Source organism: Bubalus bubalis, chromosome 12 (genome assembly GCF_019923935.1).
Source record: "Bubalus bubalis isolate 160015118507 breed Murrah chromosome 12, NDDB_SH_1, whole genome shotgun sequence".
In the NCBI taxonomy this organism is placed as follows: Eukaryota; Metazoa; Chordata; class Mammalia; order Artiodactyla; family Bovidae; genus Bubalus; species Bubalus bubalis.
The window spans coordinates 25,246,113-25,262,005 of NC_059168.1; the positions used below are offsets into that span (position 1 = coordinate 25,246,113).

A 15,893-nucleotide genomic window follows, 5' to 3' on the forward strand; every position below is an offset into this window, starting at 1 on the left:
GATAGTAAACAGTGTAGACATCAAATAAGTCATTTATTCTGACTCCCCTTTCCCCAGGTTCCTTCTAACAGCCAAGAGGCTATGGTTTTAGTGGGTGGTAGAATTATGATTTCTTAACAATGGCACAAATACTTTTTATTGGGGGTCAGGGGGTAGGAGCTTGTAATGGCTCTTTTAATAATGAGGATGGCATGTGTAGGTCACTGAAGGCTTAAACATGCAGACAGTAAAAAACTTATTTGTATGAACTTAATGCTTAATTTTCCCAGGATCCAACATTTGGAACATATTTCTTACTTCACTAAAATGGAATAAAATTTGAAATTTGGACCAAGTGGGTTGTTTGCTAACTAATCCAACTCTTACAACCAGCCAAAAATGGGTGTGGGGGGCAAATCATATGTTAAAACCCAGTTCTGTGTAGTCAATTCAGAGAAAAATGCAGGCTGGCTCTGGTTGGACATTGGAGGTCCTGGGGGATGAGAAAGGTTAATTCAGGCCTGCAGGTGGCCTGCACCTGGGAACAGAGTCAATATTCACTGTGGTAGCCTCACTTCCTACAGTAGCTGCAATAAACGAGGCAGCCTTGAATGACTGAACCTAAGAAAAAATCCTCTGTGGGACAGAAGACTAGATTCACAAAAGGGAGGTGGGGGGAAGAGGCACGGTGTGAAGGGGAGAAGATGCTGGAGTTTCTGTTGAACACTTTACTATTGACTGAGTGGAGGAATAACCCACCCCACCCCAATCCCACAAATCCTTCTTCAACAAGCTGTTTTTGTTCTTGGAAGCATTAACTGATTCGCTGCTGCAGGAGAATCCAAAGCCCTAAGAACTAGGGTGTCCTCCCCTTGCTTTCCTTCCAGAAGACCCAGCAGCCTCAGGCAAGCCAAAGTCCTTTCCTCCCGAATGCGCAGTCTCGTGAACTCTGCAGACTTCAAAAACTCAGCAGTGGGAGGCAGCACTCTGAAGAGCTGGGAGAGGAGGTGGCTTTGCTCCGACGCAGTCCTCTGAAGGTGACGGAGCATCTCGGGGCTGAGGGGACACCAGCTGGACTGAGAGAAGAGGCGGAAGAGGTGCTTGTAGAGGTATTTCACGAAGATCAGGGTCTCGGCCCAAAAGTTGATTTCCGTTTTTTCAAACGGGTAGTCTTCTTCCACCTGAATCAGATGAAAAAGCCGAAACCCAGCCTTACGGGGGCTGTTGACCCAGCCCCAGTCCCGAGCAGAGTCCTGGCAGATGCAGAAGCAGTGTGTCCCCTCCCTCATCTGACAGCGGGCCCACTTTCGCCTGTCAACACCCCTGTACACACACCACTTGCAGCCTTGAAGGTCACCTTCTATTTTCACTCATTGTACTTCTCCACCGGAGAGGAATTCCTCCTCCCCAGACTTAACATGACCTTTGATAAGGATGTGTTTGTGGTTCTCAGCCAAGATACCTTGGGGGACTGGTGCTGAAAAGGGGACCTCAACGCAGGAGGGGACCCTAGACCTGAAGGTGCATCTAGAAATCAGAGAGGACGGGGAAGGGAGATGTGAGCAGCAGAGCAGAGAGCGAAGTATTGCCAAACAGGAGACACTGCTCTCTGAGGATGAAACCCAATTTCTATAATGCTGGGGACTTTCAAGGTCATTTTTATTGCAGACACTTTATCTTGTCTCCAAATTTCCCATAAACAGACTGCTTTTTGAACTCTTGGCCTGCTGGGGATGCCAAGAAGGCCAGCTGAGTCAGACACTGCCGCAGCTGCTGCTAAGTTGCTTCAGTCGCGTCCAACTCTGTGCGACCCCATAGACGGCAGCCCACCAGGTTCCCCCGTCCCTGGGATTCTCCAGGCAAGAACACTGGAGTGGGTTGCCATGTCCTTCTCCAATGCATGAAAGGGGAATTTCAGTTCTCAAGATGCTTTTGCTGCTTATCTGGGTCCTCAGTTTCCCTATCTGTTGACTGCTCCCCCTGGAGCAGTTTAATAGTTTTATTTTTTAATAAAAATAATTTTAATTTTAATAAAATAGCAGTTTATTAAACCTGGAGGGGTTTAATAGTTTTTTTCTAGCGGCTGAGACCCTGGAAGGACCCTGATTCTCTGGAAGTGTTTCAGCTTCACACCTAATTGTGGGGACCCCTTGGTTACTCTAATGTTGATGAATAAGCATTCTCCATAATTAAACTATCAACTTCCAAGGGACCTCTTTCGAAGTCCCCTCCCCAACTCTGATGGGGAACCCCTGAATCAGCAGGAGAGCTGCCTGAGCAGCACCCAGCAGGCTGGGGTCATGTGGAGATTTTGTTAGTCGGTTACTACTGTGTATCTGAGCATCCGGAAGCACACTTTCAAGCCATATCAGGCTGACAAAAGCCTGTTAAGTGCTGCCTCCAGTGGGCATAGGTAGGACACTCTGACACACCTCTGCCGCCTGAGATCCTAGGGATTACCTGATGTGCGCTCTCCTCACAGGCCATGAGATCCTCACCCTCTCCCAACAGCCATCCCAGCAGGACTGGGAGTCCAGGGGTCAGCTGATCCCACTGCTGGAGCAGGTCACACAGCACAGCCAGAGCCAGATCCAGTGCGCTGGAGGCATCCACCTGACAGAAGGCAAATTCTGCAAAGATGAGAGAGGTGAGCCATGAATGTGCTGCTGAGAGCCAACTGGGAGTCTGTGCAGGATTCGGAGGCAGCGAAAGTCCCAGGTAAAATCACTGCCACCGCCTGGCAGGGAAGCTGGTGGGAGGGGCTCACTAAGGGTTATTTGCTGTCTATACACTAGAATGAATCATAGGCCTGAACCTCACCATTTCCATGCCCCCTATCCCAGTGTGGACAGAAGCTGCCCCATCTACAGGAATCTCTCCCCTCAACCCAGCTGGAAGGATATCAGGAAAGCATCCCACCCAGCATTTCCTCTGTAGGCCTGCTGACAATGCCTGACCTCCATCACTTATGCCCCTTCCTCTAAAGCAAGTCCCATTGAGCACATGACACATTAAATCTCTAACATCTCTGAGCAGGGCATCAGCAAATTTTTTCTTAAAGAGCCAGAAGGTAAATATTTTAGACTTTGGGAGTGTTTTTAATATTTATTCGTTTGGCTGCGCCAGGTCCTAGTGGTGGTATGTGGGATCTAGTTCCCTGGCCAGGGATCGAACCTGGGCCTCCTGCACTGGCAGTCTTAGCCACTGGACCACCAGGGACATCTCAACTTTGCAAGTCTTATGGTCTCTGTCACAATTAACTCTGCGGAAAGCAGCCATAGACAATATGTAAACAAATGGTTGTGGCTACTAGGTTCCGATAAATCTTTATTTATATTCCAATAAAATTGGACTTTCATGTGATTTTTAGGTATCAACAAATAATATTCTTCTTTTTATTTTTTCCAACCATTAAAAAAATGTAAAAGCCATTTGCAGTTCACAGGCTGTACAATGACAAGTTGTTGTTGTTTAATTGCTAAGTCATTTCAGACTCTCTGCAACCCCATAGACTGTAGCCCACCAGGCACCTCTGTCCATGGGATGTCTCAGGCAAGAATATTGGAGTGGGATGCCATTTCCTTTTCCAGGGGATCTTTCTAACCCAGGGCTTGAACCTGTGTCTCCTGCTTGGCAGGCAGATTCTTTACTACTGAGCCACCTGGGAAGCTCCCCAATGGCAGGTGGGGGGCTGGAATTAGCTCATAGTCCACTGCCCTCTGTGTTAGACTGAATTCATTTTTCAGATACTCATCTTCTTAGCTGACTGCGGGAAGGGTGCTGAAAGAGTAGAATGGGGAAGATAAAGGAAGTGGATAAAGGAAGTGGATGACTTGGGGAAACCATTGCTTACTTCACCATTTTGCCTTCAGTTCAGTTCAGTCAGTTGCTCAGTTGTGTCTGACTCTTTGAGACCCCATGGACCGCAGCACGCCAGGCTTCCCTGTCCATCACCAACTTCCGGAGCCTACTCAAGCTCATGTCTGTTGAGCTGGTGATATCATCCAACCATCTCATCCTCTGTAGTCCCCTTCTCCTCTTGCTTTCAATCTTTCCCAGCATCAGGGTCTTTTCAAATGAGTCAGCTCTTCGCATCAGGTGGCCAAAGTGTTGGAGTTTCAGCTTCAGCATCAGTCCTTCCAATGAATATTCAGGACTGATTTCCAGATGGACTGGTTGGATCTCCTTGTAGTCCAAGGGACTCTCAAGAGTCTTCTCCAACACCACAGTTCAAAAGCATCAATTCTTCAGTGCTCAGCTTTCTTTATAGTCCAACTCTCACATCCATACATGGACTACTGGAAAAACCATAGCTTTGACTAGATGGACCTTTGTTTGGCAAAGTAATGTCTCTGCTTTTTAATACGCTGTCTAATTTGGTCACAACTTTTCTTCCAAGGAGCGTCTTTTAACTTCATGGCTGCAGTTACTATCTGCAGTGATTTTGGAGCCTCCCAAAATAAAGTCTGTCACTGTTTCCATTGTTTCCCCATCTATTTGCCATGAAGTGGTGGGACCAGATGCCATGATCTTAGTTTTCTGAATGTTGAGTTTTAAGCCAACTTTTTCACTCTCCTCTTTCACTTTCATCAAGAGGCTCTTTAGTTCTTCTTCACTTTCTGCCATAAGGGTGGTGTCATCTGCATATATGAGGTTATTGATATTTCTCCCGGCAGTCTTGATTCCAGCTTGTGCTTCATCCAGCCCAGCATTTCTCATGATGTACTCTGCATATAAGTTAAATAAGCAGGGTGACAATATACAGCCTTGACGTACTCCTTTCCCGATTTGGAACTGGTCTGTTGTTCCATGTCCAGTTCTAACTGTTGCTTCTTGACCTGCATACAGATTTCTCAGGGGGCAGGTCAGGTATTCCCATCTCTTGAAGAATTTCCCACAGTTTATTGTGATCCACACAGTCAAAGGCTTTGGCATAGTCAATAAAGCAGAAGTAGATGTTTTTCTGGAACTCTCACTTTTTTGATGATCCAATGGATGTTGGCAATTTGATCTCTGGTTCCTCTGCCTTTTCTAAATCCAGCTTGAACATCTGGAAGTTCACAGTTCACATACTGTTGAAGCCTGGCTTGGAGAATTTTGAGCATTACTTTGCTAGTGTGTGAGATGAGTGCAATTGTGTGGTAGTTTGAACATTCTTTGGCATTGCCTTCCTTTGGGGTTGGAATGAAAACTGACCTTTTCCAGTCCTGTGGCCACTGCTGAGTTTTCCAAATGTGCTGGCATATTGAGTGCAGCACTTTCACAGCATCATCTTTTAGGATTTTTAGACAGTCCTAAATATGGGTTTGAAGGGAGGCTCAGGGCATTGACACTTCTGTTAACAACCCTGCGCCTTCCCCCACCAACCTAGAGCAGGCCTGAAACGTGGGACTGAAATCTTGCCACACAGACAGTACATTTCTACAGACTCATCCATACATCAATGCTGTTTTTCAATGACCCACTTCTACTGAGACCTCATCTTTCTCAAATCCACATCTTTACTGCAGCCCACAGACCTTGTCCTTGACCATTTGGCCCCTAAAGAGACTTGCTCAACACACAGGGAGAAGCCTCAGAGTCTGGAATAGAAAGCTGAGTTCCCTAGCATGTTGAGCCAGGCTCTGGGGACCTGTTAAGTGCCAATCCCCTACCCAGGTCCTTTCTCTCCAGTCCTTCAACATCCTCTGGCTTGGGTGTTACCTTTCCTAATTCACAGATGAGGAATCCAGGCACAGTTAGGTTATCTCACTTGCATACAGTCAGAGAGCTTTAAGTGGCTATAAAGAAACTGGAATTGACAGCAAGTTTCATGGTGTATGCAGAGTGCAGATTTGGAGAACTAGTACCAGCATTCCTGAGACGTAGTTCTTCATGGTGAGAGTAACAGAGCTGATGACCCTCCATCAGGGCCAGCACTACACAGAGCCCATGAAGTGGGGCCTGGGCTCACAGAAGCGGCCCAAGGACCAATGTGACCATCTTCAGAGCCCGAAATCAATCCCCCAGGTCACCTGCCCCTTAGGCTCTGCAGCTTGGCATCAGGCTTCAAACTGGGAATAGAAAAACTGGGATTCAGAAATTCAAACTGGGAAACAGAAAAAGTTGAGGGGACATGTGAAAGTGCATTTTTGGCTGCAGGTCTGAGCCATGTGTTGGTCTAGGCTTTGCCTATGATACAATCTCTATTTTTTATCTCTGCTGAGTCCCCTGTGTAGTTCTCAACTACTTTAGAATCTGTAAGGGGAAGAGAACACCACTAATTGGCATCTTTCAAGCCCCAAAGACTGAAAATATACATGCAGACTAGCATACAATGAAACACACAGCAGATGCTCAGAACATTCCAGTTTATGACTCTGGAGATTATGAAACTTCCTTTACCCTACTTGATTTGGTTTGAATACTAACACAGGGACAGCCACAAAGAAAGCAAGCAATAAGCTGATAGTAACAGAGACTTTCCTTTTATTTGAACCCTGGCTTCTCCCACCACCAGAAGGGAGGTATCCTTATTTACTAAACGAGGAAGGTGTGCTCACAGAGGTTGGGTAACGGGTCCAGAATCTCACAGTTCGCAGTGGCGGCACTGAGCTAATAAGCATCTTTCAGTCACAGGCCACGCCCATCCTGCAGGGACGCCTTGGAGAAACACTCCCAGTACCCCATGGAGATGAGGAAGTCAGACTCAGTTTTATTATTTTTATGCATTAAAAGGGGGGCTTCCCTGATAGCTCAGTTGGTAAAGAATCCGCCTGCAATGTGGGAGACCTAGGTTCAATCCCTGGGTTGGGAAGATCCCCTGGAGAAGGGAAAGGCTACCTACTCCAGTATTCTTGCCTAGAGAATTCCATGGACTACATAGTCCATAGGATTGCAAAGAGTTGGACACGACTGAGAGACTTTCACTTTTCATGCATTAAAAAGAGCTCCCAGCTGAGGGTCATATTTTGAAGAAAGGGTCAAAGCTGTAAGTCCTCTATACTGTGGCACCAGCATCAGGTCAGCTTCTCTTGAAACCTTCCAGAAAAATCTTCCCTCTGATTCACCACTTATCCCTCCCTGCCCCAACTCTTCTTTTTGTCTCCTTAAGGCAAGGACTGAAAGCTCTATGGGGAAGAACATAGTTTCATTCACCAGCAAAACCAGTTCCTGCAGCTCGTGCAACACTCCCAATGGGTCCATGAAGACCACTCGGAAGTGATCAGAGATGCCACCAGGAAGGTGGGACTGTTGCACCTGCCCCACCTGAGGACCGATGTCCCCTGTCCTGCATCATGTAGTTGGGCATCATACTTAGAAAGTGCCAGGGGAGTCCTGGGAATGACTGAAGCTCTAGAGGAGAGCTGGTGTGTTGTCTGGAAGCAAATCTACTAGAATTATAACCATCCAAACACCGACCCCACCAAGTGAGGAGAGACGAGGAAGGGGAGCTGGGATGGGGGTGAGGGGAGGATTAGATAGACTTAGACCTCCTGCTTGAGGGGCCAGATGCACCTTGCCAAGTTCCTTCTTTTATTACTTTACCCTGGACTAAAACAGCTCAGCCAGAGCAGCCCAGTCTCTATTGGCTGAATGCCTTCTGAAGAGGAGGCTGAAGGGTAGGGAAAGGGATTTTCAACCTAACCCTGCAGACCAGCCAGGCTCTCACAGGCTTCTCTCAAGGAAGCAAGAAAGCAAGTGACCAAGCAACAAGCGTGTTGGAGGAATCTGTTGTGTGTCTGGAACAGCCAAAACAATCTGGAAAAATACAACAGAACTGGAGGACTCACACTTCCTGATTTCGAAACTGGCATAAGGATAGACATAATATAGATCAAATGGAATAGAATTGAGTGTCCAGAAATAAGTTCTCACAATTACAGTCAATTGATTTTTGACAAGGGTGTCAAAATAACTGGCTGGGGGAGGAACAGTCTTTTAAACCAAGGGAGCAAAGACAACTGAATATTCACATGCAAAAGAATGAAACCATGCCCCTACCTCACAACATACATGAAAATTAACTCAAAATATATCAAAACTAAAGTTAACAAGTAAAACTATAAAACTCAGAGAAATATAGGAGTAAGAAATGGTTTTTTAAACATGACATCAAAAGCACCAGCAATAAAAGAAAAATTAGACTTCATCAAAATCGAAAACTTTTATACTTCAAAGGACATTATTAAGAAAGTGAAAAGAAAATTCACAGAACTGGAGAATATACAAGGGGTGTGTATTTTAAATACATAAAGTGAAAGTGAAAGTCTCTCAGTTGTGTCCGACTCTTTGTGACCCCATGGACTGTACAGTCCATGGAATTCTCCAGGCCAGAATACTAGAGTGGGTAGCTTTTACCTTCTCCAGGGAATCTTCCCAACCCAGGGATCGGACCTAGGTCTCCCTCATTGCAGGCAAATTCTTTACCAGCTGAGCCACAAGGGAAGTCCAAGAATACTGGAGTGGGTAGGCTGTTCGTTCTCCAGCAGATCTTCCTGACCCAGGAACCAAACCAGGGTCTCCTGCATTGCTGGTGGATTCTTTATCAACTGAGCTATCAGCGAAGCTCTTAAAACCCAATCATAAAAAGACAAATAATCCAGCTAAAACATGTGCCAAGGGTCTCAATAGACGTTTCTCTAGAAAAGATATACAAATGATCAATAAGCACATGCAGAGATGCTTAGCATCATTAATCATCAGTGAAATACAAATCAAAACCACAATGAGAAACCACTTCATACTTACTAGTGTAACTTTAATCAAGAAGACATATACTAAGTTTTGGTAAAAGATGTGAAAAAAATTAAAACTTTCATAGATTGCTAGTAGGAATGTAAAATGGTGACAGCCACTTTGGAAAACTGACTGTCTGAAAGTCTCTCCAGCTCTTAGACATATACATATACCTAAAAACATATGTCCACACAGAAACATGTACATGAATGCTCATAAGACCATTATTCATAAAAGCAAATAAGTGGAAACCACAATGTTCATGAACCAATGAAGGGATAAATAAATGTGGTACATCCAAACAATGGAATACAATTCAGCTATAAAAAGGAATGCAGTACCGATATGTGCTACAATGCAGATGAACCTGGAAAACATTATGCTAAGTGAAGAAGCCAGGCACAGAAGATCACATACTGTATAATTCCACTCATATAAAATGTCCATAACAGGCAAATCGTACAGACAGAAAAGTAGATTAGCGGTTGCCAGGGGTTGGAGAACAGGGAGAATGAGGAATGGCTGCTGTTAGATAGTGTTTCTTTTTAAGCTGATGCAAATGTTCTGGAATCAGATAGTGTTGATGGTTGTACAACCTTATGAATATACTAAAATGTGTACACGTGTACACTTAAATTTTACATATCTTTTGCTATATGATGTGTTTTATTGGGGGGGGGCATGGAGAGTGTGGAAGGCTAAAAAATGGCCTCCCAAAAGATACCTATGTAAAGTCCCTGGACCTTGTGAATGTTAATTTACTTGTAAAAACGGTCTCTATAGATGTGATCTGGTTGATGATACTTAGATGAGGAGATAATCCTGTATGATCCGGGTGGCCCCTAGATATCATCACCATTGTCCTAATAAGGGGGAGAGGGATTCGATACTAGACACACATAGAAAGAAGGGCTTCCCTGGTGGCTCAGATGGTAAAGAATCTGCCTGCAATGCAGGAGACCTGGGTTCAATCCCTGGGTCAGGAAGATCCCCTGAAGAAGGAATGGCAACCCTCTCCAGTATTCTTGCCCGGAGAATTCCATGGACAGAGAAGCCTGGTGGGCTGCAGTCCGTGGGGTTGCAAAGAGTTAGACACAACTAAGTGACTAACATACACGTAACACACACAGAGAAAGGAGGTGATGTGAAGACAGAGGCGGAGGCAAAAGTGATCCTAATGAGGAAATGCGGACAGCCTCCAGAAACCGGAAGGGGCAAGGACTGGATTCTTCCCTAGCACCTGCAGAAGGAGTGTGGCCCAGCTGACACCTTATTTTCTGGCTTCTGGTCTCCAGAGCTGTGAGACAATAAATCGGTGGTGTTTTAAACCACCAAGTTTGTGGTCATTTGTTATAGTAGCCACAGTCAACTAATATGGAGGAACCTAATAAGGGTAGGTTGTGGTATTTCTCTTTGGAGTGATGAAAATGTGTGAAAATTGTGCTGATGATTACATTACTCCATGAGTATGTTAAAAAACACTGCCTTGTACTCTTTAAATGGGTGACTTGTATGGTATATGTATGCTGTATCTCAGTAAGACTAGGATGTTAAAAAAAAAAAAAAATCTGCTATGTGCTCAAGTTGGTTCCGGTTGCTTGGAGGAAGCCTGACCACAGAGTCTGTCTGGAAAGGGCCAGTCTACTGAGGGGGCTGGACAAACGTCTAGAGCTTCATACATGCTTGTAGGGCCTAGTTCTCAGGTGCTGGAGGGCTCTGCAGAGGTGAATGGTTGGTCAGAAAGAAGGCTCAAGAAGGATTCCTGGAGGAGCTGAGACTCTGCCTGGCCCTTCACCACACAATCAGGAAATAGGAGCTAATGGTCTGCTTTGAGCCAGTGATATGCTAAGTACTGTAGAAAACAAAGCAAGAGACTGACACCTCCTGTCCTGTCCTCAGGAAGCTGGTGATCTGGATGGGAAGGTCAGGCAAACACTCAGGCAACGGTGAGGAATCAATGGAGTGGTCTGGATCCCAAGAGCCACAGGAGCCAAGGAAGGGGAGAGGTCAGCGTGGGGGAATAAATCACCTCCAAGACTCTCCCCGCACTATCCAAGGGAGTGCTTCAAGTGGGGAAGGGTTGCTGGTACACACGTGTCTGGGGCCGCATACGCAAGGCAGACTGGATTAACACTCAGTCATTTGGAAGCAAGTCGGAAGCCCAACAAATGGGCATTTAGAACTGGTTAATCCTACGCTTACCATGCACAAGAATGGATAACTCCCTTGGATCGCAGTGGAGGACAGCGGACAAGAGGCTGCAGGGCTGCTGCCGCACAGACCTCCTCTCGCTACTGCCTGGGCCATGTCAAGGTCTCCTGCCAAGGCAGCCACCTGGGGATCAGAAGCCATCTGACTTGCTCCCCTGCCGTCTTCTTCCCCACCTCCATGAAGAGGCCCACCTTGGGGCTGGGAGCTGAAGACCTAGGCTTCACCCAGTGTGCCGGATCATTCAAAGTGGTAGCTTAGTCAATGTCCCAACTAAGACATGTGATCTTTCATTTCTAGGCAGGTTTGGGGTCATTTTCAACTGTACTGATTAAAGTGAAAATGCTGACATGGATTTTTTTCTGTGTTGCCAACCATGAAAACCAATTCAGACCATGGATTAGAAACCTACCGTCTGATTATAAAGTATTATGAGGGAGATGCCTTTGAGACTAAGGCCATTGGTCAAGCCTCTTTCCCAGTCTTTTCCAAGACAGGTCAAGTCAACCCAGGAAATGCTGAACAAATGGTGAGGAGTTGGATTCTCCCTCCCACCAGCTCTAGAGAATCCTGTCAGGCATTTGTGGAAAACCCCTCAACCCTGCCATCCACCCAACTCCCCTCACCATCCATTTACCCATCAATTCAAGCTTTTATCTCCCCACAAATACTTGTTGATCACCAGATAGGGGTTTTGTTGTGGGGATGGGAAAGGGAGGGGGGAAGCTGTGAGAAACATGAGAAAAATTCCAGGCCCTTCTCTCAGAGAGCAAACAGTTTAGTCAGAGGCAAGCTGACACATATGAAGTGTCAGGAAGGAGTCCAAGATGGTACACGACATGGACTGATTATACCATTACTAGCCGTAATGAAAGGATGGAAAAGGGAAAAAAGCAAGAGTGTGGGGTGGAAGAAGGGGGAGCTTCAGAGAGGAGAAACTTGTGCAGATGAGGGTCAGAGGACAAACACAGCTGGGATGAAGGGGAGGAGTAGGGAGATTAGACCGGCCTGTTGAGAAGGCAGGTTCGGGGGAGCTGGAGGTGAAGATGGAGGGGCAGACAGTCTAGGGCAGGTTTGGTGGTAGGGGAGGGGGATGGGCAAAGCTGAGTGAGTACAACTGTGCTTTCTTTTTTCTGAGTGAAAATATTTTAAGGCTTCATCAGGCTGTTTCTAGACCAACTTCCTCATTTCCAGTCTTCTCCATGGATTTCTTCACATCCCCTCAGGAGGTCAAGAGCCAGTATTACAACTAGTCACGAGAAACAACCATGGGACCAAAGCCTGGCTCAGCTGCTGACTCTGCCATTCAACTCTTGCAGGGGCTCCGGGAGGCTCACTGGCCCCTGCCTCGGCTGACCCTTGACCCCTAGAGCCCAGGTTCTCCGCTCTCCAGTAGCCAGGGCTCAGAGGTGGGACTTCCAGGCACCTCAGTCAGTGAGAGAACTTCCTAAACCATCAGAGGTCATCATCTCAGACTTTACCACATAACAGAGCTCCCACATGCCCCCAACCTCAGACAAATGACCCAGAGGAAGGTTCTATCCTAAGGAACAGAGACAGGTTGGCCCCTCCGGTGGCTCTGATGAACCGAGCAGGAAATCTGGGTCGGGGAACATGGTATCTGTGGTATCAGTCTCTGTTCTTTATCTGAATATTTTGAAAATTTCATCAAAAAAGAAGCCCATGTGCCGGTCGGTGCTCCCAAGGGCAGCCCAGCAGTAACTGAGACCACTGCCCACGCATCCACTGCTGGACGTCGTGCCCTGGATGACAGCCAGCCCCTCCCCTCACTCCCAACCTGCCCATGGTACTAAGTCTGGCCGGGAACTCAGACTTCAGCTGGCCCAGGTAGACCCCTCTCCCTCCTCCTCCTTCTTTTTCTTTTGGTTTCCTAAGCCCTGAAAACCATTGTTTAAAAGACAGGACACATGGAGGCAGAACCCAAACAAAGGCACACAGCTCAGGGGTTCCCAGGCCCCAAGGGACCCAGCAGACGTACCCAGCAGGGGTGCAGATGGACTATTGGGTCTTCACACAGGTTTGGGACAGCTCATAAGGTTTTTTAAAAACCAGGGAGATTTTTCATAAAAATCCAAATGTCCAGCATCTTTTGAAAATTCAGAAAATTGGAACTTAGTATCTCTAGGTCTGTAGTTTAATGTGCTGCCTGGGGCACAGAAGTGGCCACGCACTACAGGAGGCATCTGTGTGCCCTGTCTGGGACCATCATACTGCCTCCCACCTCACCCCTGCAGGCATGTGGGCTTGTGATGCTGAAATAGGGTACCCACGAGGGCAGCAGGCCTCCAGCCAGCCCCTTATCTTATAGACGAGACCCATGACCAAAGGCCTCTCCTCACATCAGCCCCACGCCCCTCTCCCTACACCTCTCATGGCTTTGTTTCCTCATCATTCCCTGTCTGACAGATGTTCCTCATCTTGACTTAGCCAGGCCTTCTTGGCCCTGAGGACCCAAGTCATTTTTGGTTGTCACAATTCAAAGGAGGTGGTGCTATTGGCATGAGCTGGGTGGAGGCCAAGAATGCTGCTAAACATCCCATAATGCCCAGGACAGCTCCCTCTCTGAAATGTCAACTGTGCTGAGGCTGAGAAACCCTGCTTTAACCTTCCCCACAACCCTGCACAACTGCAGAGTCCCTTCCGTGAAGTCTCTGCAAGTAAATGGAGGGAGGGAGGGAGAGAGGAAACTCTCAGTGTTCATCAGGAACCAGCGGCCTGACTCTCTATTTGGGGGAGACAAGGAAGACCTCATCTCCTCATCTCCCTTTTCTGGAAGGCAATCCCTAGGCGCACCCTCCACTCCCAGCTCTCTGGGCAGAGGTGGGGCAGCACATGGAACCCAGTCACGTGAGATGAACAGCCTGCTACAGAGCCCTTTCTGTCTGGAAGTGGAAACATTTTCCAATTCTGAAGGGAAAGGATAAAAATACCATCGTTTGAAGTTCTAAAAATAGTTCGGGAGAAAAAATCTTTCAAATATTAGTAATTTGCTTTTTCTTAATTTTCTAGCTGTTTTCATATGGAACAGAGGGCCTGGGTTCCCAAAAGTTCCTACAGACCCAGTTCCCAAAGATGGAGATCCCCACGGATACAGTCATGTGCCTGATACATACATTTCCTGGTGACCTATCGTGAAACCAGAAATACTGCAGCAAATTCCTTGCTTCCATTAAAAAAAAAAAAAAGATACATATATTTAAAAATCTTTATTTTTAAAGTTAAAAAAACTACAATTTAGAAAATGTGGGTCCACCTCAAATCACTGGGTGTATATATATATATATATATATATATATATATATATGTATGTATGCCTGAGTGCTAAGTCGTTTCAGTCTTGTCCAGCTCTTTGTGACCCTGTGGACTATAGCCTACCAGGTTCCTCTGTCCTTGGGGATTCCCCAGGCAAGAATACTGTAGTGGGTTGCCATGCCCTCCTCCAGGGGATCTTCTTGACCCAGGGATCGAACATGCATCTCTTATGTCTCCTGTGTTGGCAGGTGGGTTCTTTACCACTAGCGCCACCTGGAAAGCCCATATATATGTTATTTTCCTCCCCTCACCCCCATTTAAAAAATGGATACAGTCAACATGAATGAAAACAAATAAGCATTTCCTAAAAGTGTGCACTTATTCAGTAGGGCTACACTTTACCAACAAAGGGTTGATAAATTACAGCTGGTTAACAGTGTCCTTGGCTCAAATCTTATAAAAATACTTGTATTTGTTCACTTCTAACCACACCAAAGAATAAGACATGGGTTCAAACAAATATCACCCTCAGGCAGCAACGCTATGGACAAGACCTGGTCCTCCTAGAGGCTTGCATCTTGAGGAGAGGGGAGCGGCCCCCACTGCCTCTCCTTTCCAGGGACTGCAGTTCTGGTGTGTGATACTCAGTCCTGTTTCTTGTGGTAACCTCCCAAGGTCAGCAGGAAGAGTGAGTCACACATGGGCTTTGTCCGTGGCCCTTCCAGAGCAGGATAACCAAGGCGTGTCCCTGGGGCCCTGGTGGGTGACAGGCCACAGGGAGAGGACTGAGTTGGATCCAGACCAGAGAGGCTCTGCATGATAGCACTGGGCCCACACTTGGCATTCCTCCGTTCAGCGAGGACAAATCATGCCAGGCCCCTCCTGTGAATGTGCTAAGTCAGTCTCTGGTCCTCAGGTGAGCCGGGCCCTCTCCAGAATCCCCTGCACTCGGCCTGCTCCTTGTTGGTTTCACTCTGCTGAGCCTCCCAAAGTGGGCAATCACCTCCACCTCTTAGTGGAAAGTGAGTGCCTTGTGTGTTTTATCCTCTCTACACTGTCACTCACCCCAAAGCTCTCCTTCCAGAAGGGGCAATCTGACACCCATCTCCCTCTCTCCCTGCCTAGGGAGCCAGTGAGGGCAGGCAGGAGAGACTTCGATGGAAGCAGGGGTACAAAGAGGATGTCTAGAGATTGGGAAGTCCTTTTGGGGAGTGGAGAGAGGTTGGGCAACCTGAGATCCCTTCTTCCACCAGCCTCCTCTCCCTCTGCCTGGGCAGAGTTCAGTGGCTCTGCAGGTACATTCCACATGTCTTACTCACCAGCTTGGACCTTGCAATTTCCCTTTCCCTGAAGTCACTCTAGCTTTCTCTGCTTTATTTCACTGTTGGAATTTCTTTCTCTTACAGGGAATTTCTTCTCAGCCTGAGTGCTCAGGACTGACTAGCTCCTTCTGAGTTCTTTGTGAGGCTTCTCTGGCCCTCAGATGGGGGACTGCCCAGCTCCCCTAAAACACTGGTGGGACATGGAAGATGGAGGATAAGGATGGTCTGGGTGTGTATCTAAAGACTAGAAATTTGAAACCAGAAACATCCAGGATGGTGGAACCTCCCTCATGGTCTAGAGGCTAAGACTCTGAGCTCCCAATGCACAGGGCCTGGGTTTGATCCTAGGGAACTAGATCCCACATGCCATGACAAAGATCAAAGATTCCACAA

General features: G+C 46.9%; 1 protein-coding gene across 9 annotated transcripts in view; it reads right to left on the reverse strand.

Moving 5' to 3' along the window:
- Positions 1-14: 14 nt before the first annotated feature.
- Positions 15-15,893, reverse strand: part of THADA (THADA armadillo repeat containing) — a 332,984-nt gene continuing 317,105 nt past the window's right edge. For 7 of the 9 annotated variants that reach the window (XM_025260937.3, XM_025260934.3, XM_044925857.2 and 4 more), the window contains 2 exons: positions 2,440-2,609; positions 15-1,160 (listed from right to left, as the gene is read on the reverse strand). In XM_025260937.3, coding sequence (XP_025116722.2) covers positions 765-1,160; positions 2,440-2,609 — 566 coding nt within the window. In that variant the 3' untranslated portion in view covers positions 15-764. Of the gene's footprint in view, positions 1,161-2,439; positions 2,610-5,162; positions 6,033-8,491; positions 8,601-15,893 lie in introns of those variants that run through there. The other 2 variants (XM_044925862.2, XM_044925861.2) reach the window with 2 other exon arrangements.